This window comes from Calidris pugnax, unplaced genomic scaffold (genome assembly GCF_001431845.1).
Source record: "Calidris pugnax isolate Ruff unplaced genomic scaffold, ASM143184v1 scaffold44, whole genome shotgun sequence".
NCBI lineage: Eukaryota > Metazoa > Chordata > Aves > Charadriiformes > Scolopacidae > Calidris > Calidris pugnax.
In genome coordinates, this window is record NW_015094506.1 from 10,716,847 (window position 1) to 10,743,742 (window position 26,896).

The 26,896-nt window shown below is 38.2% G+C and overlaps 1 protein-coding gene across 2 annotated transcripts; it reads right to left on the reverse strand.

Annotated features, from left to right (window-relative positions):
- Nucleotides 1-1,341: 1,341 nt before the first annotated feature.
- On the reverse strand, nucleotides 1,342-26,471 carry NUDT4 (nudix hydrolase 4). Of its 2 annotated transcripts, none has more exons than XM_014963973.1 (4): nucleotides 26,363-26,471; nucleotides 17,999-18,043; nucleotides 5,541-5,625; nucleotides 1,342-4,048 (listed from the first exon to the last, which is right to left on the reverse strand). In XM_014963973.1, the coding sequence occupies exons 1-4, from the start codon at nucleotides 26,414-26,416 to the stop codon at nucleotides 3,846-3,848; spliced, it is 387 nt and encodes a 128-aa protein (XP_014819459.1). In that variant the 5' UTR covers nucleotides 26,417-26,471; the 3' UTR covers nucleotides 1,342-3,845. The 2 variants fall into 2 exon arrangements, with proteins under 2 accessions (XP_014819459.1, XP_014819458.1); XM_014963972.1 differs by having other exon boundaries at nucleotides 5,541-5,628.
- Nucleotides 26,472-26,896: the final 425 nt, after the last annotated feature.

A 26,896-nucleotide genomic window follows, 5' to 3' on the forward strand; every position in this document is an offset into this window, starting at 1 on the left:
GGGGCACTTGAGGTAAATACTGTCCTGTTGTTCCCAATTCTTCCAGGCGCTGCTGAACACGAGACACTGGACTAGATGGACCTTTGGTCTGATGTGATGCAGCTGCTCCCACTGTTACTGTACAGCCATTAAATGCCCATCGGTGCTGCAAGTGGCAGGTAGGACAGTAGCAAAGGGAAGTGGAGAATTAGAAATCTCATTGGTGTGGGTGAAGCTGGATGGGAAGCTGCATGGAGAGCTAGGACAGGCCTCTTCCACTGGGCAAAATGAAGCTAGAGTGCAAGGATGAGGCAAGAAATAAGAAACACTAGATGAAACTAACTGTATTTTAGATGAGATGGAAGATTCCTGAACAAACGCTTCTTTCGCAGTATTTGAAAGGGAATGACTACATCATCCACAGGACTAATTTAGATTTTATTCTGGTATTTTTCAAATATAAAAAGTCAAAATTCTTACATCAATCTTTTAAAGAAAATCCATGCAAGCAGGTCAAAATGTTTACAACTTAATTTTCCCTCCCCACCCCCAACCCCTTCCCTTCAGTTTTCACTTCACAAACCATGTTGGTAAATAAACCAAGTGTTTGCCTCTCAGGTTTTGTTGCTTTTTTTCATAGCACATTGTTAACAAGCCAATGCCAGGCTAAGTCAGGGGTGCAGTAAGCACCAAAATAAGATTTTTCACTTTAACAGCCTCTCTGCAGTACCTCAGTATTTCTTGAGGTCTTTAAAATTACATCCTATTTTGCTTAATTCTGGCTCCATATCATTTTAAGGCTATTTCTATTTGATACCATCATAATCTAATTTGTGATAATCTTAAAACCTAACAGCCAGGAAAAGCAGCAGTACAAACCAGACTTTTTGAAAATTGCAGGTGACAACCTTCTGCCCTTTCTCCTCCAGAGAACCAAATCTGGATGTTTAGTACAGAATTTATGGCATGAGAAAAATCCCAAATCTGGTTTGGCCTATCTAAGTAGAGATGCACGTAAAACCAAAATGCTTCTACATTTAAATTGAAAAAAAAAACAAAACAAAACCACTTTACACAGATCCTTTAGTGTCAGACTTCGTTAGGACTGAAGCCGTACCGCTGGCTCTCACTAGTTGTTCCCTGTGGTGTAACTGAAGTATTCTCAATTTACCTTTACAATTCACTGAACATTTCTCTTTGAAAGGGAGTCGAAGTCAAATTAAGCAAAAGAGCTCCGTTCTGAAGGTTGCATAGAGACTGAAGAGATTTATACAAGAAATGCTGTTTAAAAAAAAAAAAAAAAAATCCTGTCTGGCACTACTGAACAGCTCAAATGTGTGTGACCAAAAAATAACCAAAATATTTATAGGCAATCAACTCTGAGTTTGTTAGCAACAGCAATACTGTACATTTTTACATTATTATCAAATACATAATTCAAGAGTTACAAAATAAGATCATGCATTACCACTAAATCTCATACAAGCTTGGATTGGTTTCATTCCAAGAATCTGAAACTGAGACAGAAGCTTTTTTTATGAATAAGAACTCAAACTCTGGATTCTTGTTTTAGCTTTCACAGATTCTATTTAATCTTGTTACAAGAAAGCCTGTACAAGTTTGCTCAATTTAAAGTGTTAAAATGACTACTGAACAAAAAGCGAGCATCAAAGTGATCAAAAAAGGGAGCCAAGTTACTCAGTCCTTTAAAGGCAGCTGTCAAGCCAGAAGTACCCTTACAGGCTGGGGGGGGTGATTTTAACGAAGATCAGACATTCTTCATATGTGCTCAGCTCCACCTTCTTCTGGTTTGCCTGGCCAAAACAGTGCTTTTGATAGACCATTCAGTTTAAAGAAGTGAGCTGAGCAAGTGGTGTCCCCGTCTAGATGGGGTTCAGTGTAAAGTACATGCAGACACACATGTGCACACCACTGAAATACCTACACTCCTTCCCCAGTTCCTCATGACTGGAAGGATGACAAGCTGTTGGCAATACTTCCACCTTTAGGTGCCCCTGTGTCTTTCCAGTTCTGGAAGTGACCTGGAAGAGGAGAGGCAGGGATGGAAGAGCGGCACCCTACCCAACATTGCAGAAGTCTTCAGCTTTGTGGCTCACGCCTCTTCTCAGTAGTATTTTTGCCTCTTCAAAGAGAGCAGTGTTACCAGATCAGATCATCTGTCTCTTTAGTTTCAATGCATTTACATATGGCACAAGATTGGTTTTCTAAGGAGTAACTTGTGGCAACAACATTTTTGTTTCTCCTAAAAAAGTGTAACAGCACAAAAAAGTTTAATTTATAGCAGCATTTTACACAATTTGTGTTAAAAAAGTAGAAGTTAACCATTTGCGTATTGAGTAACAAAAGGTTTAAATTACATTTATTTTCCATTTTACACTCACTATTTACTAGTTGGACTATTTACAAAGGTTCAAAGGTGTAAGAGAATGAGCTTTACCCAGAATAAACTTCACATGTGAGGTAATGGTCTACCTCAACCTCTGGTTTGGCTGGCTATAGAGGAGGTACAGTTGGGTTTAGATCCTAGAAAAAATTCAGAATTAGGATGTTCATATGAATTAGATTGTGTTCTTGTAGAAGAAACCATACACACACACATACACAGGAGAGAGTAATCCCATGGTAAAAACATTAAGACCAACAGTGGATTTAGTTTTCATCTTTTTGGCTGAAAAGAGGAGAAAATAAGAACAGGGAAGGTGTCAGCTGTACCTCGTTTATTCCAACTAAGTTTTATCAAGAGGACAGCTTTTAATTCAAGAAGCTAAAGCAACTGGTGTTAAAACTGTAGAACTTAAGTACTTAAGAATTGACTTAACACCTTCTGAAGACAACATTATTTCTCCATTAGTCTAAGTAAGTATCAACCCACCTATCTCCAAGCCCAGGAGGTACCACCACTAGGTCCTGCTGGGCAAGACACCTCAACCCATGCTTGCTAATAGACACCACTAATGTAAGGGTGTCCCCTGGGTAAGTCTTGCTTTCCTCTACACATTTTTAAATTACAACAGACTGCAGAGTAAAGCTGCTTCTCATTGAGGATTAGATGTTTTTGGAACCTACAATGTAATTACACCGTGAACAAAACGTATCAAAATGCTACAAGAAAAAAAAAAAAAGGTGGAGGAAAAGGGATCTACAATGTGTTTCACAGAAGTCTTTCTTCAGCTGGCCAAGTAACGAAACAGAAGTAGAGTGGGCAGGTTTGGTAGTTGCAAGACAGAAGGTGTTCTTGCTGCAGTTAGAAATTACGTGAAGATTGCATAGGGCAAGGCAAACTTTTGGATAACTGAGGCAAGCAGTGCTTAGTGTCGGCACCTTCTGCTCTCCACAGGCTGACTGTGGTTTAGTGCTTTACTGGAGTCACACTTGGGCATCTCTGCCTTCAGCACGCCCACTCACCCCAACAGTGCCACCTTAAGATCTTAGCGCTTCATCCACAGATACCAAATAAGAGTTTAGTAGAAGACTATCTGCTCAAGCTTTTTTCTAAGCAAGTACTCTTGCGGAACTACTGACTTAAACTGACAAGTCTTAAATAAGCTTAACACCACTGAGATGCATATTTTATTTTAGCAGATATGGAAATTATATACTCAAGTTTCCTTTTTTTTTTTTTTAAAAAAAAATGGCCTATTAAGGCATCTTAAAAAAATCCATATATGGCTTTGGTTTGCTGAAATACTATTTTACATTGTTAAAAAGGAAAAACATGTTAAAATAAATTTGACATTATGACACATTCACATATTTCACTTAGAATTGACAGTTATACAGATGCCTACATGTGATCACAGATGTCTCCCCTTGTGATGACATGAATAAGAAGGTAATCCAAATGTTTATCTCACAGTAGAGGGCAACCCAGAAGTCTGTGCAGAAGTGACGTATAAGGAGTTATTATCTGGTAGAGGGGGAACCACAGAGTTTCCATTTGTGGGTGAACAGCTCAGTTTCAGTTTTTCCAAGTACTCTGCATGAACAGGCTTGTGACACTGAAGGACCTTGATTGCATCTTCTACTTTAAACCATTCTCTTTTCCTTCCTGAATGAGTATAATCCACAAAGAAAAAGAGAGTTACAAATTTGTAATTTTCTCATTTCTTTTACTTTAGAAGTTCAGGATGTCAGGCAAAAGATACAGGGTGAAAGACAGTGAAAGAACTGGTGAAGGCAGGAGAGCCTCTGAAGAGGCTCAAGTTTACTGAAATAGATTCATAATAAAGCCTTTCAGATAACTCTCTTGAAGCAGATACTGGGCAAAAGATCACACAACTGTTCATACGTTCCAAAAGCCACACCTAGTCCTTACAGAAAAGGATATTATCATTTAAATGGCTTAATGCTGCCGTCCCACATTGTCATGCCTAGCACAAAACAAATCTAAAGAATAAACATCCATGCAATGGCTTGGTCTGATTTAGAAAGCAACGTTCCAATCTCAAAACATATCCATGTATGGAGTTACTCAGGTTAGCCTTAAGTTTTCAAAAATAATATACATTATACCAAAGATATTTTTAAGTTCCAAGACTTGTCTTAGTAAGATAGTCCTAAGATCATCCTTCTTATAAAAGCAAGATCTTTAGAATTAGAGGCGTCTGAAAAAAGTTACAGACAAGGTCAATGATAGTATTGTTAAAAGTGGGTGCAATTAAGAGGCTGCACTCCCCACAACTTGATAGCATCAGAAACAAAACATTCTCTTTCCACCTGAAAAATTGAGCAGTTTTGAAAAAACCCTTTATAATTACATGCTATTTGTTGAGAGATTAATAGTGCTAAGTTTGTGAATGTTAACACTCCTAAAGCACCACCTCCTGAAAACGGCAAAGCGTGATCAAAGTAGGATGTCATTTCTTATACCAATTCTTAGTTAACTCAGCTTTCAGCTGGACAAATACCAGCTGATATGTTTACTTAATTAAATTCAAAGGGGAAGATCCATACAACATCATAAAGTATGTTAGCCTAACTAGGCTGCATGACATCGATAGCTGTGCGACACAGATGTATATACAGGAACCTCTTAAGGCCAGCACTGTCCCTACTGAAAAATAAAGCTAAGGTGAAAGTAAATACTCGTGTCATCCCCCCACCCCCCAGCCCAGGAAAATCAGGGGAAACTTTCAAAACTTTGGGAAAAAAAAAACAACCACCACCTAACAAAGACACATTCAAAACACCCCAGAGTATCAGACAGCAGAACATTCTACTTTTGAAGGAAATAATAATTAATGAGTACAGTATTTGGCCTAAAAACAAAATTAAGAGCTGTAACAGCAACTAATAATGAAGTTTATTCCATCTTAATACTTAGGATAACCTAATTAATGTAAGAGTAACACAGTATGTTGGAAGCAACCCTAGTTAAATGTGTAGAAAAGCGTCAAAAAACAGCATCACTATTTCCAGTAATTTCAGTTTATAGAACAGAATTAGTATTTTCCCTAGAGTTATATGAACTGCTTCAGAAAAGGAAAGAAGTTTGCTTAATACATTTTAAGATAGCACATGAAGACAGAGAATAGGTTTACCTATATTAACTGAATCCTCCCAGTCTTCCAGTATTTCCGTCACCGTAAGAACATAAACATATGTCCTATGCTTCCGATCCTGGTTCTGCTTGAATAATAGAAGTAGACATTTTAATTCTCAGCAAAAAAAAATTAGACTTATCACAACTATAAGATTAAAAATTACTTAACTCTGAAGGGCACTTGACGGCTAAACCTGGCTTTGATTTTCATTAAATAAATATCTGTACTGAGAAGGCCCAAAAGGATGGGAAAACTGAAGTTTTGTTTGAAAGAACAGCTATTCTATTTTACTAGGTTAAAAAAAAATATCAAAGAACACATGGAATGTGAACGTTGTGAGGTTGGGACCAAACTACGTTCATGGTCACCCAGTTTAATATTAGCAGTTGTCTACTAGTACTGCTCATTACTTATCTTTTATGTATGTTGTAAGTTACCACAGGAGAGGGCATTTGTTAAAACTCTTTCCGCAACTCATGTTCCCACATGAAAAGTTATTAAAAAAAAAAAGCTTTGCAAGATGGAACCACTGTATCATGTGTATCAGGTCTGCTCAGGGCAAGGTGGATGTGCCACAGCTGGTCCATGTGAGGTCTGTGTGGACATCACTCCCTGCTACCTCCACAGGAGGCCACCAGCACGCTCCTAAAGGTGCTGCCCCACTAACCAAGCCATACCCCCCCTTGGAAGAGAACTGAGCTCCTAGAAAACCCAGGACCATCTACAATTACAACTATATTAAGAACCAAGAGAGGTTATGCCCTAGCTCCCCTTACAGATGGTTTTATCCTTATGCCAATAAACATTCCTACTTATCTCTGTTTCGCTGCACTGTTGGTATAGTTTTAAACTTTTGTGCTTTACTAGGCAATAAAAATACACCAAGACAGTTGTTCGTCAATATCACTGTTAAAGGGAGTAAATACATTTATTAAAAAAACCCAGCATTTCTACCTGTAGTTCCAGAACACGAGGACTCTGGAGCAATATAATTTCCATTTTCTGTTTACTTCAATCTCAGGTTGCACCATGTGGCCCCCTCGATGGTACTAACAACCGTTTGTGGGGCCATGTTGTGAGACTGAATCAGGGTCTTGATGTCGGTTAGCAGTAACCTAGAGAAGTGCCACTCAACACTTATTTTATCTCCTCTGGTCTAGGTGCTTGGTGGTAGATGGCTTCAGAAGAACATACAGCTAAATTGCCAAATAATTACAGTCCCTTATGGCCCCAGTTTTAAGGCAACAAGATGACAGGTATCCTGTCTTTTTTTTAATCTCAGCTAGCAAATATGGCATACTTCTGCAGGCTAACCAGCAGACCAGCAGAGTTAAAAACAGACAAGTTCTGTCCTGCGTAGGACCATCCAGGTGTATTCATAAACCCAAAACAAATCAGAAAAAGGGCACAGGTATAGAGAATGCTACTAATTTTTATTTCCTATTTCTTATATATTTTTTTTTGTCAGAGTTAGGTTGATGGTTGGACTAGATGACCTTTAAGGTCCCTTCCAACCTAGAAGATTCTATGATTCTAGTTACAAACAGGAACTTTCCTAATTTTGTTATGGTTTCCATCCTTCACAATGGGAACACCTTTAGCACTGTATTAAGTAATATTTCACATAGGGAAACCCTATCAGGAATAGACTGTCTCTGAAAGTTGCTTTTATAATTTAACTGTGAAGCTTCACACCTAACTACTGGTCTGAGGGTCTTCCACTCCCAGCTGCCATACAGCACAACAGAATAATGTTGCATGTATTATGATCTGAAGGCTCCCATGTACATTTCTACAATCTACTCCTGTCTAGAACCTGACAAGAATTGCCAATGCCAACACTAAACCAGAGCTACATCTAGTATGCATCCTTGTGCTGTCAGTAGTTCAAAGTCTGATGTTTACACTATGAAATACAATTTTTGAACTACGTAGTATTGCTAAAGGTTAGATTTATCTGTCATCTAAATCATTAACTTTTTTAGGGAATAAATGCCATAATGAGATATTTCAGCAAAATCTAATTACAGAAGAAAAGTCAAAATATCGCCCCATAAAAGGCATATGTGACATTTCAGCGATCTTAGATCTATGAATGTTCATTTCAATATTTTATTTTTTTTTTAAACCTTCTAGATGTTGTCCAATTACTAATTTGGGACTAATGGGAAATTTTCCTATTCAAACCTTCCCACAATCATGTAATGACTAAAGCAAAACACCTGTCTAACGTAGCATTTCCAGTAGCATTGCAAAATTAAAGGCAGGTAATACTTAAGAACTTAAGTCTGATTGTGTTGTGTAGATGCTGTTTCTGTAGTTTATCAACTCACAAGAAAAACCAACCAAAAAACAAAAAAAGCCCCATTGTTTTTAAAAGGTAAAAGAAGTAGCTCACCTCAAATATCCCAAGCAGTCTTCCTAGCTTTCCCTTAACTCCAGCCTACAAAACAAACAGGAAAAAGGGTTAATGTGCTTTTTAATTTAAAGAAACTGAAATGTCAGTGTCAGAATCCTAAATCAGCATAAGTGAATTACTTCTCCTTATTAGTGTTATTTAAGCAAGTGTTTTAACATAAGTTTTAATTAGACAGTGCTGCATTGCTTCTGGAGTTTCTAGTTTTAAAGTATTAGCATTAGAACATAAAAGCTTGCCCTAATGAGCGGGTCAAAGAATCCATAAATCTTTAAGGTTTTCAGAAAAAAAAATACTGTTTTACTTACCGTGTTCTTTGTGTACTGTATTTTATTACAGAGATAAATGACATCCAATACTGAAATTAGCCAGGGAAGTAGACAGGACAAGACAGAACTAAAGCAGTATTGTAATAAATCTAGAGAAGGAATCATTAAAACCCCATTGCTATTTTACACAGAAATTTAAGTCCAAGTCTTCAAAATACAATAACAAACCAAATTAAACTGTAGGTTACTGGGTGGATCTTGCACCATAATGACTTAATGTACGCTAGTTTTAATATGAAAGTGTAGCTTTTGGCATGTAAGCTTAAAATCAAATTTATATCCCCAATTCTGTACAAAACTGTTTTGAATTCTTTTTCTAGAAAAAGGCTTTAGAGTTTTACTACAACTTTTTAAAACAACCCCCATGTGTATCAACCTGCTCTTAGTTTTTTTTAATCAATACAGTTAAGATGGTCGTTATGTTCTAAGACTCTATGGTTTGCTTTTCCAGAAGTAATACATAATGCCTCTTCCAAAAGATGTAGTTTATGATCATCCATTTATTCTAAACAAATCTGAATCCATACGCCTGAGACTTAAAAGCATATGTAGTCTACTGGTGGATGTTTTTTGTCTTGTATAACCGATATTTAAAACAGGGCTTCTTAGCGCTAAAATGACATTTTCCAGCCTTCAGTCTTTGTTTTCCAGCTTTAACCGAAGAAAGTTACTGATGTCTTATGTCTTTATATAAAGCACCATATGGATCTTAATTACATTTTAACGAGTAACTCTGGCAGACAACTGGGCAGGCTTTAGCAGTAAGTCTAATCAAGATCTTACAAGTGGATGTTTTCTGTGTCTTTCTTTTTAAAGAAAGCAGATGGCTGGTGTTATTTATTAAGCAGTTTTGACGGAGGAAGTCTGACCACAGCCCCTGCAACTCAACAAGCATTCTGCTCATCTAAAGCAACAGCTAGCCAAAAGTTAATGCCAAACTACATCCAATATTCTTCTGGTTGTCTGCTGTGATGACAGAGATATCTGTTAAAGCTCATGAAGCTGAAAAATACATTACTTGACCTGTTGGGTAAGTGATTAGGCAATACATTAATTATGAAAGCGACAGATCCTTATTTTGGTCTGAAAAAGCCAGCTATGCCACAACAGGCACTGAAAACTCCTCGTGATTTACACCGGATAATGAAAAAGCAATCATTAGCCTAAAGAAACACATGCTGAAGAAGTTTTATGGATCAGTCCTAATTTTCTCAACATTATGGTGTCTTTTTTAAAAAAGAGAAACAGAACCTCAAAGTCTACAAACTTATGCTTCTGCTCCCAATGTTTGCATTTCTTCTCAAGCAGCAATAGCTAGGAATCACTATATCCTACAGATTTCTACTTTGTGTCAAACTGAACATCTAAAAAAAGCAATTTTCCATCATCCTATACTATCAAAAGTAACAATATGAATTTGTGGGATTAGTCTTTTTTCAATACTTCAGGTGTTCAAGTGTGCACTTTTAGCTGCACAAGTTTTGTAATTTCTTCCCTAAAGTTGCAGCAAAGAACAAGATTCTTTAATATCCTTACAGATATGGCAAGATACAGCCTAACGGCATGAGAGAAAGCCCAGTATAGACTCTGCAGGTTTCTCAAACATCAAGAAAAGCTTTTCCAAGTGCCAAGGAACTGCTGAAAAGGGGACTATACCAGACGGAAGGAAAAAATTACTCCCCCTCTGCCTAAACTCACCCACCCCCTCAACCCAAAAAACTTCCAAAATTTTAGAAATCTTTAAGAAGTCCTAGCCAAAGCCCTATTTACATTACAAAGATTTTTTTTAAAACATGAGTCTAGGGACTATGTTTAAGGACAAAGAAACTCACCATTAAGAGATACAGGATGGTTTCTCTGAACTGCTCAGTGGGAGTCTGACAATTAACTGATATCCAACACATGGCAAAACCACCATGACCAGGTGAGTTTACCAAATGCAGAATAGCTTTTCTAGAGAAGTTTTCTCAACTTCTTAGTACCCCACAGTCACCATGTGACTTTATTATCAATGTTAGTATAAGTGGAATTTACTTAACAACTTCTCTATTCTCCCTCCAAGTACATCAGTGGTTTAAACAAATACTCTTAGCTAAGTAATTCTGAATGAAACAATTAGAAGCACTCTATTACGTTGTGTAAAAATTCCTCAAAGCTTGTAACAAAGCTTTTGTGCAACCAGATGTTGCTACGTAAATGTGATTACTGTCACTGATGCCCAGTTACTCTCTAGGCAAAGACAGGTGCTTCTAAAACGTAGCACCATTCCTGCAGACAGTAGTGTCTTTTGAATTCTCTGCGGAAAAGTATAAAAAGGTGGCAACTAGAGTCTCATGACTCTATATATTCCATTGAATCAACTCATAGTTTAAAAAGTACCATTAAACTGACTGTGATTTTTTTTTTTTAAAGTGCTTTTGCTAACAAAAGTATTTCCTCCAGGTTCTTACCATAATGTAGTTCCTCCAAAACTTGTCAAAATTAAGCTCTAGGGGACCAAGAAATGCTTCAGCTTATTCCTTAGAAAGTCAAATAAAGTTTCCACTTTCCTAATTGTAAACTTCTAATCCAATACACTGGTTAAGTTCTTAGACTTTGAACCATTTTGTCTCTAATAAAAATATCTTTCTTCCTTTGGCCATGATGTGCCCATAGCTGTTAAAATACAGTTCTTTAAGTAAACAAAATCCTATAGGCTACAATAAGCAAGTGAGACAGTTTAAACTTTGGGAGAAAAGCCTGAAAAAACAGCATTTCTTTTGGCAGACAAGCGATTGAATTAAGTGCTGCACTTCCCCAGAAGGATTCCCTAAGGAAGCCTATGAGTACTATGTCAATAAGGTCTCAAATCTGAATTTATGCATGTGTTTTAGCATTACTCTAAATTCAACGCCAAGAGGAAAAACTGGCCATTTCATCTCATAATCTTTCTGGCCTGGAGGCCCTTTGCTGTTGGCAGCTCCAGCCGTGCTGCAGTCACAGCTGTGCTCTCAGACCTGCCTCCTGTTGCCTGTAGATGGAGCAAGAGTCATGCTGCAGTTTAATGTCTAGGCTAGCAGTCTACCACAGCAGAAACTTGCTTAAAAACTGAAAGATTTAAGAGCTATTTTTATCTGTGGGATCTTTCGGATAGTACTTTAATGGCCAGACTCCTGAAGGCACAGTGCAAGGCAATTCCTGCCCTTTCTTGCATGCCCCAAAGGGTTTCATTGTAGATGCCACAATCTTTCAGCTAAAACAATGTTTTATTTATTTACTTTTTAAAGTATCTACCTAGCCCTAGTCTGTAACACCCAATCATTTTTCAACTATTAGATACTCACTGGAGCAGATTCCTCTACTTCCTGCAAGAGGTCTTAGATAATATTACTGCCATTTTCACTGCTCCTTTCATTTAAGAGGCTGGACATCACCAGCTTACCACCCTGATTATTTGCATCATATTTCTCTTTGAACACTGCATGTGCAAACAGCTCTTATTTCCACCTTTCATGCCACCCAATAAAAGACTAAGCTCCAAATTAATGAACAGAGTGCCTCCTCATTTAGATGAGGTTTAATACCTTTCTGGGATTGCTTTTTAGTCTAACTTTATTTCGGTATTCTACTTTCAGGTTTTTACAAACATATTGTACCTAAGGAACTTGACAGGTTAGCTTAATTACTGTAACCTGTGAAATGGCAGAGACACTTAAATGAAATTCATACTAAATATTTAGTAGGGGTAAAAACCCACGTCACTAACATGAACAGAACTTAAGGATAAAAAAAAAAGTCTGGACTCATGCACAAAGGCAGACAGACTATGGTACAACTGGAGTGCATATAGATTTGATTACAAAAGTCTTTGCTCGAGTTTTAAAACAAGGATTTTATATACATGACTGTTGGTGGGAAAGTGAGGGATATTTAGAGCCAGTGGGCTATCATATTGTGAGCTATCAGCACTCCTACCATTAAGAGATGCCATTGCATCTCCCACTATCAATTTCTCCATTTTAATAAATTAATGGAAACCAATGCTTAGTTTGTGCATGACCCAATACTGAAGAAACACAGTTCTAACCAGTGCCACAGTGTGCCTCCTTTGAAGTTTATTCATTCACAAAACTTGTAACAGTTCACTGTACTGTAACCAGCTTGCCAGGTGACATTGACCTTAGTATAAAAATAGAAAGGACATGCATCTCTAGAAAAGTTAGAACAAATTTCCATGGCTCAAGTCAAAACCCTGAATACCACTCTGGCTTTTCTTTAAAAACGGCACTTTGCAGTCTCGTGGCAGCACACAAGATTCAACCTGTAGCTTAAGAATATTTTCCTTTAAGGTATGAGCTTTTATTGCTCATACACAAGCTATCAAACCCCAGAAACTCTGAAGTTGTAGACCAAGTGTCACCAAATGATTTTTGCTTATTAAAGCCCCTAGCCTTTGAAAAACATCTTTATGTATTTGCAACCACAGCTCAGAGTTGAATGGGGCTTGCAGTTTGTGTCTTACTTGAGAACATCATAAAAAAAAAGCATAGCCACTAGAGTAAGAGTGAATAAAGATTGGTTTAACTACTAAGCAAAATGCCCCTGTGCTAGCACCACTGAGGAGCTTCAGATTTGCTGGGTTCTCTTTGTTATCTTTAGAAACAGTTTCTCTCGTGGTATACAAACACTGATGATGCTGGCATTTTTCAAGTGATATACAACACCCGACTTTTCTATCATAAAGCCTCTTATTGAAATTTTGATGACAGCACATATATTCTAAGCAGCTACAGAGCAGCTTAACGTACTGTCATGGTTTCAGCTGGGATGGAGTTAAGTTCCCTGCTAGCAGCTGGTGTAGTGCTATGTTTTGGATTTGGGATGAGAAAGTGTTGATGGCACACTGATGTTTTCGGTTGTTGCTAAGCACGCAAGGCCTTTTCTTCTCCTCACACCACCCTACCAGTAAGTAGACAAGAATACACAATAAGTTGGGAGGGGACACAGCCAGGACAGCTGACCCTGACCACCAAAGGGATAGTCCATGCCATATGACATCATGCTCTGCATATAAAGCTGAGGGAAGAAAGAAGGAAGGGAGAGATGTTCAGTAACTGTGACCCGTGATGGAGCCCTGCTTTCCTGGGGATGGCTGAACACCTGCCTGCCAACGAGAAGCAGGGAATGAATTCCTTGTTTTGCTTTGCTTGCGTGTGCAGCTTTTGCTTTACCTATTAAGCTTTCTTTATCTCAACCCATGAGTTTTTCCTCCCTTTTACTACTCTGATTCTCTTCCCCATCTCAACTAGGGAGCGGGCAGCTGTGTAGTCCTAGCTGCCGGCTGGAGTTCAACCAAGGCACATGAAATACACTGACAGATAATCAAAGCATCTTCCTAAACCCCGTTTACATGTAGCTGGTTTTAAGACTTGCTATGTGTGATTGCGCTTGAACAAAACAGGATCAAAAAGAGTTCTGTGTATGAGTGAAGGAAGCTGACCTTTGCCTTTAGGATTCAAAACAGTTTAGGGTTGCTGGGTACTGCAATTCTTGACCAGAACCACTATAATGTATAGGAAAGTAGGAACAAGGGCAAGAACAAAACCAAACTATGGAAGGACTGCTTCACATCATAACAGCAGGTACTCCTATTTTTTCACTTCCTGATTTGCCTTTTTTTTTTTGCCTGCTGGTGTGAAAGCATGTCCAAAGGGAAAAAGGTAATTCAGAAGTATTTAACATTCTGGTATCTGTATGAACCGGAGAAGTTCAGTGTCTGGGCAGTGTGTGCACTCTTGGGCTTTTACATTAACAGAGAAATTTACACTATATGATGTATCCTTCAGTAGTAGTCTATACAAATTCCTTTGCTATCCTAGTTTAACTTTCTCCAACGCTCATAGCCGTGCACTGTACCGCTGCAGAAATTTGCAAGCTGTGCTCCAGCAAAGCCAGGACTTATAAATGTTGCTCAGAATATTCTCAGGGCAGACCCACGTGTAGCAGCCCCCAGGTCACAACTGTCACTGCGATACTACTTTGCTACGAAGTCAGCCGGAGAGCTTTGTGTGTAGCAGCGCCTTCCCTGCAAGCTCAGAAGGTAGACCAGTGCCTTCCCTGCAAGCTCAGAAGGTAGATCACTCAGGCATCTTTCAGTAGTTGGTCAAACCCCCACAGCAACTTTGATGACATACTAACCACAGAAGGGTCTCCAAGATGATCCATTCTTCACCACCAAAGAAAAAAAACCCAACAAACCAAACAACTACAGTTTAGTCAGCTCTAGTTTATCACGGAGATGAGATTTTACTCTCTCTCATCTTGGACTGTGCCTTAGGTCAGATCAGTGATTACAACTATCAATGTTCACAACAAGCAGTGATCCTGTGCTTTTTAATCCCACCTATCAATTTGTGACAGGGGGAAGTGCCAGGACTTTCCCCAGAAGTGCTACTACTGCCTAGAAGCCTAAATCTTTGCTGACTCGCTCCTAGAATCCTAAATCTGTTGCTTTCAAATTGACTGCCTTGTGGCTACCTCCTTTACTTTTACAAATACACAAGTACCTATGTGAGTATGTCTTGGCTCCCCCAGCAAAACTAGGGGACACAAAATCTGGAATAACTTTGTATCAGTGAGGCTTATTTATGGCTTGAACCTTGCTGCATGAAAGTTGCTAAGAGCATTGAATACTGAACTAGCCTGTTACCCATGTAAGAGGGTAGAAGGGTCACTGAATCACAGTTCACAAAAGATCTCATTTTGACCCCGAATAGTAGGCAGCATTAAACAGCATTTCGTACAAGTTGCATCTATATCAAGTTCCTAAGCTTCTATAACCCAACAGAACCAGTCTTAAGGGTAAGCAAGCTAAACCACTAGATAGCACAGCTAATTAAAAAATCATTATATATACTAATTAGCAACAGTATTAACATATTTTGTGAACAGGAGTAGTCAAACTGGGATGAGATGACTGTTTAAGACTAACAGAAATCCTATAGTTCACTCCCTTGCCAGGATGCATCCACTTTCTGCAAAACCTTATACCTTCTATTTAAGAGGTATGACAAAGAATTAAGAGTTGATCTGTGGTAACTTCTGTATTGCATAATTTCTAGCTAAATCAAGTGACTGATTTTTTTTAAAATTTTATTTGGCTTACAGTCCTGGCTGTTAGACAGTCAAGTAACATTTAACATTTTTAAGTTTGCCTAGGAAAAATACACAGTAAGTTAAAAAGCAGAATTTTGAATTTGAAATATAAGTACCATACTAGAGTTGGAAACTGCATTAATTCATCAAGACTTAAAGCTCTGTTTTGCCTAGAGATAGGGGCAGAGAAAGAAAGGCAGACTGTATTTGTGGTGCTTTTTTATAGATAAGCAGTCTTAAATGTACTTAACAAGGCCTTTTTATTGTTGAATACTCAACTGCTCAGATACATCGGTTTCTAATCCGTTTAGTTTGGAATCTACTCAAAGGTTGTTTATTTCTCTTTCTTTTGTAGCAACACATTAATGGTTAGTTCACCTTCAGTCTGTTCTACAAGAAGTGCGAGTCAAATATTTTTTGCACAAACACAGAAATGCTACACTACTATAATATGTCATTTGGCATAAAGTCACAGTTCCCCTTCCAGTAAGCATTTATAACAGCAGACAGAAATTTAGCTATGAAATGAAAGCGTGCTGGGAAGCAAGCTAGTTAGTTCACCTCACCACACTATACCCCAAAATTTTAACACACAGAACTGCAATTCTTTAAATTTCACAACCATGGAAATCTCAGTCAAATCCACGATAAAAGAGGTAGAGTTCCCTCTTTCTTCATGATTCCCATCTGAAGATAGTAGAAACAGGTTGATTTTTTTTTTTTTTTTCTGCTCAGGGCAAGGTGGATGTGCCACAGCTGGTCCATGTGAGGTCTGTGTGGACATCACTCCCTGCTACCTCCACAGGAGGCCACCAGCACGCTCCTAAAGGTGCTGCCCCACTAACCAAGCCATACCCCCCCTTGGAAGAGAACTGAGCTCCTAGAAAACCCAGGACCATCTACAATTACAACTATATTAAGAACCAAGAGAGGTTATGCCCTAGCTCCCCTTACAGATGGTTTTATCCTTATGCCAATAAACATTCCTACTTATCTCTGTTTCGCTGCACTGTTGGTATAGTTTTAAACTTTTGTGCTTTACTAGGCAATAAAAATACACCAAGACAGTTGTTCGTCAATATCACTGTTAAAGGGAGTAAATACATTTATTAAAAAAACCCAGCATTTCTACCTGTAGTTCCAGAACACGAGGACTCTGGAGCAATATAATTTCCATTTTCTGTTTACTTCAATCTCAGGTTGCACCATGTGGCCCCCTCGATGGTACTAACAACCGTTTGTGGGGCCATGTTGTGAGACTGAATCAGGGTCTTGATGTCGGTTAGCAGTAACCTAGAGAAGTGCCACTCAACACTTATTTTATCTCCTCTGGTCTAGGTGCTTGGTGGTAGATGGCTTCAGAAGAACATACAGCTAAATTGCCAAATAATTACAGTCCCTTATGGCCCCAGTTTTAAGGCAACAAGATGACAGGTATCCTGTCTTTTTTTTAATCTCAGCTAGCAAATATGGCATACTTCTGCAGGCTAACCAGCAGACCAGCAGAGTTAAAAACAGACAAGTTCTGTCCTGCGTAGGACCATCCAGGTGTATTCATAAACCCAAAACAAATCAGAAAAAGGGCACAGGTATAGAGAATGCTACTAATTTTTATTTCCTATTTCTTATATATTTTTTTTTGTCAGAGTTAGGTTGATGGTTGGACTAGATGACCTTTAAGGTCCCTTCCAACCTAGAAGATTCTATGATTCTAGTTACAAACAGGAACTTTCCTAATTTTGTTATGGTTTCCATCCTTCACAATGGGAACACCTTTAGCACTGTATTAAGTAATATTTCACATAGGGAAACCCTATCAGGAATAGACTGTCTCTGAAAGTTGCTTTTATAATTTAACTGTGAAGCTTCACACCTAACTACTGGTCTGAGGGTCTTCCACTCCCAGCTGCCATACAGCACAACAGAATAATGTTGCATGTATTATGATCTGAAGGCTCCCATGTACATTTCTACAATCTACTCCTGTCTAGAACCTGACAAGAATTGCCAATGCCAACACTAAACCAGAGCTACATCTAGTATGCATCCTTGTGCTGTCAGTAGTTCAAAGTCTGATGTTTACACTATGAAATACAATTTTTGAACTACGTAGTATTGCTAAAGGTTAGATTTATCTGTCATCTAAATCATTAACTTTTTTAGGGAATAAATGCCATAATGAGATATTTCAGCAAAATCTAATTACAGAAGAAAAGTCAAAATATCGCCCCATAAAAGGCATATGTGACATTTCAGCGATCTTAGATCTATGAATGTTCATTTCAATATTTTATTTTTTTTTTAAACCTTCTAGATGTTGTCCAATTACTAATTTGGGACTAATGGGAAATTTTCCTATTCAAACCTTCCCACAATCATGTAATGACTAAAGCAAAACACCTGTCTAACGTAGCATTTCCAGTAGCATTGCAAAATTAAAGGCAGGTAATACTTAAGAACTTAAGTCTGATTGTGTTGTGTAGATGCTGTTTCTGTAGTTTATCAACTCACAAGAAAAACCAACCAAAAAACAAAAAAAGCCCCATTGTTTTTAAAAGGTAAAAGAAGTAGCTCACCTCAAATATCCCAAGCAGTCTTCCTAGCTTTCCCTTAACTCCAGCCTACAAAACAAACAGGAAAAAGGGTTAATGTGCTTTTTAATTTAAAGAAACTGAAATGTCAGTGTCAGAATCCTAAATCAGCATAAGTGAATTACTTCTCCTTATTAGTGTTATTTAAGCAAGTGTTTTAACATAAGTTTTAATTAGACAGTGCTGCATTGCTTCTGGAGTTTCTAGTTTTAAAGTATTAGCATTAGAACATAAAAGCTTGCCCTAATGAGCGGGTCAAAGAATCCATAAATCTTTAAGGTTTTCAGAAAAAAAAATACTGTTTTACTTACCGTGTTCTTTGTGTACTGTATTTTATTACAGAGATAAATGACATCCAATACTGAAATTAGCCAGGGAAGTAGACAGGACAAGACAGAACTAAAGCAGTATTGTAATAAATCTAGAGAAGGAATCATTAAAACCCCATTGCTATTTTACACAGAAATTTAAGTCCAAGTCTTCAAAATACAATAACAAACCAAATTAAACTGTAGGTTACTGGGTGGATCTTGCACCATAATGACTTAATGTACGCTAGTTTTAATATGAAAGTGTAGCTTTTGGCATGTAAGCTTAAAATCAAATTTATATCCCCAATTCTGTACAAAACTGTTTTGAATTCTTTTTCTAGAAAAAGGCTTTAGAGTTTTACTACAACTTTTTAAAACAACCCCCATGTGTATCAACCTGCTCTTAGTTTTTTTTAATCAATACAGTTAAGATGGTCGTTATGTTCTAAGACTCTATGGTTTGCTTTTCCAGAAGTAATACATAATGCCTCTTCCAAAAGATGTAGTTTATGATCATCCATTTATTCTAAACAAATCTGAATCCATACGCCTGAGACTTAAAAGCATATGTAGTCTACTGGTGGATGTTTTTTGTCTTGTATAACCGATATTTAAAACAGGGCTTCTTAGCGCTAAAATGACATTTTCCAGCCTTCAGTCTTTGTTTTCCAGCTTTAACCGAAGAAAGTTACTGATGTCTTATGTCTTTATATAAAGCACCATATGGATCTTAATTACATTTTAACGAGTAACTCTGGCAGACAACTGGGCAGGCTTTAGCAGTAAGTCTAATCAAGATCTTACAAGTGGATGTTTTCTGTGTCTTTCTTTTTAAAGAAAGCAGATGGCTGGCGTTATTTATTAAGCAGTTTTGACGGAGGAAGTCTGACCACAGCCCCTGCAACTCAACAAGCATTCTGCTCATCTAAAGCAACAGCTAGCCAAAAGTTAATGCCAAACTACATCCAATATTCTTCTGGTTGTCTGCTGTGATGACAGAGATATCTGTTAAAGCTCATGAAGCTGAAAAATACATTACTTGACCTGTTGGGTAAGTGATTAGGCAATACATTAATTATGAAAGCGACAGATCCTTATTTTGGTCTGAAAAAGCCAGCTATGCCACAACAGGCACTGAAAACTCCTCGTGATTTACACCGGATAATGAAAAAGCAATCATTAGCCTAAAGAAACACATGCTGAAGAAGTTTTATGGATCAGTCCTAATTTTCTCAACATTATGGTGTCTTTTTTAAAAAAGAGAAACAGAACCTCAAAGTCTACAAACTTATGCTTCTGCTCCCAATGTTTGCATTTCTTCTCAAGCAGCAATAGCTAGGAATCACTATATCCTACAGATTTCTACTTTGTGTCAAACTGAACATCTAAAAAAAGCAATTTTCCATCATCCTATACTATCAAAAGTAACAATATGAATTTGTGGGATTAGTCTTTTTTCAATACTTCAGGTGTTCAAGTGTGCACTTTTAGCTGCACAAGTTTTGTAATTTCTTCCCTAAAGTTGCAGCAAAGAACAAGATTCTTTAATATCCTTACAGATATGGCAAGATACGGCCTAACGGCATGAGAGAAAGCCCAGTATAGACTCTGCAGGTTTCTCAAACATCAAGAAAAGCTTTTCCAAGTGCCAAGGAACTGCTGAAAAGGGGACTATACCAGACGGAAGGAAAAAATTACTCCCCCTCTGCCTAAACTCACCCACCCCCTCAACCCAAAAAACTTCCAAAATTTTAGAAATCTTTAAGAAGTCCTAGCCAAAGCCCTATTTACATTACAAAGATTTTTTTTAAAACATGAGTCTAGGGACTATGTTTAAGGACAAAGAAACTCACCATTAAGAGATACAGGATGGTTTCTCTGAACTGCTCAGTGGGAGTCTGACAATTAACTGATATCCAACACATGGCAAAACCACCATGACCAGGTGAGTTTACCAAATGCAGAATAGCTTTTCTAGAGAAGTTTTCTCAACTTCTTAGTACCCCACAGTCACCATGTGACTTTATTATCAATGTTAGTATAAGTGGAATTTACTTAACAACTTCTCTATTCTCCCTCCAAGTACATCAGTGGTTTAAACAAATACTCTTAGCTAAGTAATTCTGAATGAAACAATTAGAAGCACTCTATTACGTTGTGTAAAAATTCCTCAAAGCTTGTAACAAAGCTTTTGTGCAACCAGATGTTGCTACGTAAATGTGATTACTGTCACTGATGCCCAGTTACTCTCTAGGCAAAGACAGGTGCTTCTAAAACGTAGCACCATTCCTGCAGACAGTAGTGTCTTTTGAATTCTCTGCGGAAAAGTATAAAAAGGTGGCAACTAGAGTCTCATGACTCTATATATTCCATTGAATCAACTCATAGTTTAAAAAGTACCATTAAACTGACTGTGATTTTTTTTTTTTAAAGTGCTTTTGCTAACAAAAGTATTTCCTCCAGGTTCTTACCATAATGTAGTTCCTCCAAAACTTGTCAAAATTAAGCTCTAGGGGACCAAGAAATGCTTCAGCTTATTCCTTAGAAAGTCAAATAAAGTTTCCACTTTCCTAATTGTAAACTTCTAATCCAATACACTGGTTAAGTTCTTAGACTTTGAACCATTTTGTCTCTAATAAAAATATCTTTCTTCCTTTGGCCATGATGTGCCCATAGCTGTTAAAATACAGTTCTTTAAGTAAACAAAATCCTATAGGCTACAATAAGCAAGTGAGACAGTTTAAACTTTGGGAGAAAAGCCTGAAAAAACAGCATTTCTTTTGGCAGACAAGCGATTGAATTAAGTGCTGCACTTCCCCAGAAGGATTCCCTAAGGAAGCCTATGAGTACTATGTCAATAAGGTCTCAAATCTGAATTTATGCATGTGTTTTAGCATTACTCTAAATTCAACGCCAAGAGGAAAAACTGGCCATTTCATCTCATAATCTTTCTGGCCTGGAGGCCCTTTGCTGTTGGCAGCTCCAGCCGTGCTGCAGTCACAGCTGTGCTCTCAGACCTGCCTCCTGTTGCCTGTAGATGGAGCAAGAGTCATGCTGCAGTTTAATGTCTAGGCTAGCAGTCTACCACAGCAGAAACTTGCTTAAAAACTGAAAGATTTAAGAGCTATTTTTATCTGTGGGATCTTTCGGATAGTACTTTAATGGCCAGACTCCTGAAGGCACAGTGCAAGGCAATTCCTGCCCTTTCTTGCATGCCCCAAAGGGTTTCATTGTAGATGCCACAATCTTTCAGCTAAAACAATGTTTTATTTATTTACTTTTTAAAGTATCTACCTAGCCCTAGTCTGTAACACCCAATCATTTTTCAACTATTAGATACTCACTGGAGCAGATTCCTCTACTTCCTGCAAGAGGTCTTAGATAATATTACTGCCATTTTCACTGCTCCTTTCATTTAAGAGGCTGGACATCACCAGCTTACCACCCTGATTATTTGCATCATATTTCTCTTTGAACACTGCATGTGCAAACAGCTCTTATTTCCACCTTTCATGCCACCCAATAAAAGACTAAGCTCCAAATTAATGAACAGAGTGCCTCCTCATTTAGATGAGGTTTAATACCTTTCTGGGATTGCTTTTTAGTCTAACTTTATTTCGGTATTCTACTTTCAGGTTTTTACAAACATATTGTACCTAAGGAACTTGACAGGTTAGCTTAATTACTGTAACCTGTGAAATGGCAGAGACACTTAAATGAAATTCATACTAAATATTTAGTAGGGGTAAAAACCCACGTCACTAACATGAACAGAACTTAAGGATAAAAAAAAAAGTCTGGACTCATGCACAAAGGCAGACAGACTATGGTACAACTGGAGTGCATATAGATTTGATTACAAAAGTCTTTGCTCGAGTTTTAAAACAAGGATTTTATATACATGACTGTTGGTGGGAAAGTGAGGGATATTTAGAGCCAGTGGGCTATCATATTGTGAGCTATCAGCACTCCTACCATTAAGAGATGCCATTGCATCTCCCACTATCAATTTCTCCATTTTAATAAATTAATGGAAACCAATGCTTAGTTTGTGCATGACCCAATACTGAAGAAACACAGTTCTAACCAGTGCCACAGTGTGCCTCCTTTGAAGTTTATTCATTCACAAAACTTGTAACAGTTCACTGTACTGTAACCAGCTTGCCAGGTGACATTGACCTTAGTATAAAAATAGAAAGGACATGCATCTCTAGAAAAGTTAGAACAAATTTCCATGGCTCAAGTCAAAACCCTGAATACCACTCTGGCTTTTCTTTAAAAACGGCACTTTGCAGTCTCGTGGCAGCACACAAGATTCAACCTGTAGCTTAAGAATATTTTCCTTTAAGGTATGAGCTTTTATTGCTCATACACAAGCTATCAAACCCCAGAAACTCTGAAGTTGTAGACCAAGTGTCACCAAATGATTTTTGCTTATTAAAGCCCCTAGCCTTTGAAAAACATCTTTATGTATTTGCAACCACAGCTCAGAGTTGAATGGGGCTTGCAGTTTGTGTCTTACTTGAGAACATCATAAAAAAAAAGCATAGCCACTAGAGTAAGAGTGAATAAAGATTGGTTTAACTACTAAGCAAAATGCCCCTGTGCTAGCACCACTGAGGAGCTTCAGATTTGCTGGGTTCTCTTTGTTATCTTTAGAAACAGTTTCTCTCGTGGTATACAAACACTGATGATGCTGGCATTTTTCAAGTGATATACAACACCCGACTTTTCTATCATAAAGCCTCTTATTGAAATTTTGATGACAGCACATATATTCTAAGCAGCTACAGAGCAGCTTAACGTACTGTCATGGTTTCAGCTGGGATGGAGTTAAGTTCCCTGCTAGCAGCTGGTGTAGTGCTATGTTTTGGATTTGGGATGAGAAAGTGTTGATGGCACACTGATGTTTTCGGTTGTTGCTAAGCACGCAAGGCCTTTTCTTCTCCTCACACCACCCTACCAGTAAGTAGACAAGAATACACAATAAGTTGGGAGGGGACACAGCCAGGACAGCTGACCCTGACCACCAAAGGGATAGTCCATGCCATATGACATCATGCTCTGCATATAAAGCTGAGGGAAGAAAGAAGGAAGGGAGAGATGTTCAGTAACTGTGACCCGTGATGGAGCCCTGCTTTCCTGGGGATGGCTGAACACCTGCCTGCCAACGAGAAGCAGGGAATGAATTCCTTGTTTTGCTTTGCTTGCGTGTGCAGCTTTTGCTTTACCTATTAAGCTTTCTTTATCTCAACCCATGAGTTTTTCCTCCCTTTTACTACTCTGATTCTCTTCCCCATCTCAACTAGGGAGCGGGCAGCTGTGTAGTCCTAGCTGCCGGCTGGAGTTCAACCAAGGCACATGAAATACACTGACAGATAATCAAAGCATCTTCCTAAACCCTGTTTACATGTAGCTGGTTTTAAGACTTGCTATGTGTGATTGCGCTTGAACAAAACAGGATCAAAAAGAGTTCTGTGTATGAGTGAAGGAAGCTGACCTTTGCCTTTAGGATTCAAAACAGTTTAGGGTTGCTGGGTACTGCAATTCTTGACCAGAACCACTATAATGTATAGGAAAGTAGGAACAAGGGCAAGAACAAAACCAAACTATGGAAGGACTGCTTCACATCATAACAGCAGGTACTCCTATTTTTTCACTTCCTGATTTGCCTTTTTTTTTTTGCCTGCTGGTGTGAAAGCATGTCCAAAGGGAAAAAGGTAATTCAGAAGTATTTAACATTCTGGTATCTGTATGAACCGGAGAAGTTCAGTGTCTGGGCAGTGTGTGCACTCTTGGGCTTTTACATTAACAGAGAAATTTACACTATATGATGTATCCTTCAGTAGTAGTCTATACAAATTCCTTTGCTATCCTAGTTTAACTTTCTCCAACGCTCATAGCCGTGCACTGTACCGCTGCAGAAATTTGCAAGCTGTGCTCCAGCAAAGCCAGGACTTATAAATGTTGCTCAGAATATTCTCAGGGCAGACCCACGTGTAGCAGCCCCCAGGTCACAACTGTCACTGCGATACTACTTTGCTACGAAGTCAGCCGGAGAGCTTTGTGTGTAGCAGCGCCTTCCCTGCAAGCTCAGAAGGTAGACCAGTGCCTTCCCTGCAAGCTCAGAAGGTAGATCACTCAGGCATCTTTCAGTAGTTGGTCAAACCCCCACAGCAACTTTGATGACATACTAACCACAGAAGGGTCTCCAAGATGATCCATTCTTCACCACCAAAGAAAAAAAACCCAACAAACCAAACAACTACAGTTTAGTCAGCTCTAGTTTATCACGGAGATGAGATTTTACTCTCTCTCATCTTGGACTGTGCCTTAGGTCAGATCAGTGATTACAACTATCAATGTTCACAACAAGCAGTGATCCTGTGCTTTTTAATCCCACCTATCAATTTGTGACAGGGGGAAGTGCCAGGACTTTCCCCAGAAGTGCTACTACTGCCTAGAAGCCTAAATCTTTGCTGACTCGCTCCTAGAATCCTAAATCTGTTGCTTTCAAATTGACTGCCTTGTGGCTACCTCCTTTACTTTTACAAATACACAAGTACCTATGTGAGTATGTCTTGGCTCCCCCAGCAAAACTAGGGGACACAAAATCTGGAATAACTTTGTATCAGTGAGGCTTATTTATGGCTTGAACCTTGCTGCATGAAAGTTGCTAAGAGCATTGAATACTGAACTAGCCTGTTACCCATGTAAGAGGGTAGAAGGGTCACTGAATCACAGTTCACAAAAGATCTCATTTTGACCCCGAATAGTAGGCAGCATTAAACAGCATTTCGTACAAGTTGCATCTATATCAAGTTCCTAAGCTTCTATAACCCAACAGAACCAGTCTTAAGGGTAAGCAAGCTAAACCACTAGATAGCACAGCTAATTAAAAAATCATTATATATACTAATTAGCAACAGTATTAACATATTTTGTGAACAGGAGTAGTCAAACTGGGATGAGATGACTGTTTAAGACTAACAGAAATCCTATAGTTCACTCCCTTGCCAGGATGCATCCACTTTCTGCAAAACCTTATACCTTCTATTTAAGAGGTATGACAAAGAATTAAGAGTTGATCTGTGGTAACTTCTGTATTGCATAATTTCTAGCTAAATCAAGTGACTGATTTTTTTTAAAATTTTATTTGGCTTACAGTCCTGGCTGTTAGACAGTCAAGTAACATTTAACATTTTTAAGTTTGCCTAGGAAAAATACACAGTAAGTTAAAAAGCAGAATTTTGAATTTGAAATATAAGTACCATACTAGAGTTGGAAACTGCATTAATTCATCAAGACTTAAAGCTCTGTTTTGCCTAGAGATAGGGGCAGAGAAAGAAAGGCAGACTGTATTTGTGGTGCTTTTTTATAGATAAGCAGTCTTAAATGTACTTAACAAGGCCTTTTTATTGTTGAATACTCAACTGCTCAGATACATCGGTTTCTAATCCGTTTAGTTTGGAATCTACTCAAAGGTTGTTTATTTCTCTTTCTTTTGTAGCAACACATTAATGGTTAGTTCACCTTCAGTCTGTTCTACAAGAAGTGCGAGTCAAATATTTTTTGCACAAACACAGAAATGCTACACTACTATAATATGTCATTTGGCATAAAGTCACAGTTCCCCTTCCAGTAAGCATTTATAACAGCAGACAGAAATTTAGCTATGAAATGAAAGCGTGCTGGGAAGCAAGCTAGTTAGTTCACCTCACCACACTATACCCCAAAATTTTAACACACAGAACTGCAATTCTTTAAATTTCACAACCATGGAAATCTCAGTCAAATCCACGATAAAAGAGGTAGAGTTCCCTCTTTCTTCATGATTCCCATCTGAAGATAGTAGAAACAGGTTGATTTTTTTTTTTTTTTTTTGTCTTTTTTTTAGGCCTGGCCCTCAGGTTTCCTGGGGAGCAGCATTCCCTTAGCAGAGCTCCCTGCCTGGCACCGCTGCAGGGACAGGGTACCCTCTAGTGGAACAGGCACCGGCAGCTGGTTTTTTTTTTTTTTTTTGCGCCTTTTTTGTTACCTCTTCATACACCTCTCTGACGGCTGCTCCCCCTGGCTCTTCTTCTGGTTCCATTCCTCCACCCGGTACAATCCACTGATCTGGGTATCGGCTACTGCTTACCAACAGCACCTATAAATAATTGCAAATGACTGTTAAATATAGCTCACAAATCAGGAATCTTGGTACTATCTACTTTTTCAGCAACGCATTTATCACCTAGCCAGATGGATTATAGACTTTAGAAATGAAATATAATAGGCAACCAGGAGTTGTAAACAGTAGGAAAAAAAACCCCAAGTTAAATTATTAACATCCAATCTTTTAAATACAGCTAAGTCAAGACAATATCATTGTAATCTCCTTGCACAAACACTTTCATACGATGCTCAGACACAATGTGAAAAATACAACAATACAATTTTCACACGACTGAAGATGTACAACAAAATATCTAATAACAATATTCTTCAATACTGAGCAAATCTCAGGGTCCTACAGGCAGCAAAGCATGAAAATTAAGACATTTTCATCACAGAGAAGTTAAACTAATTC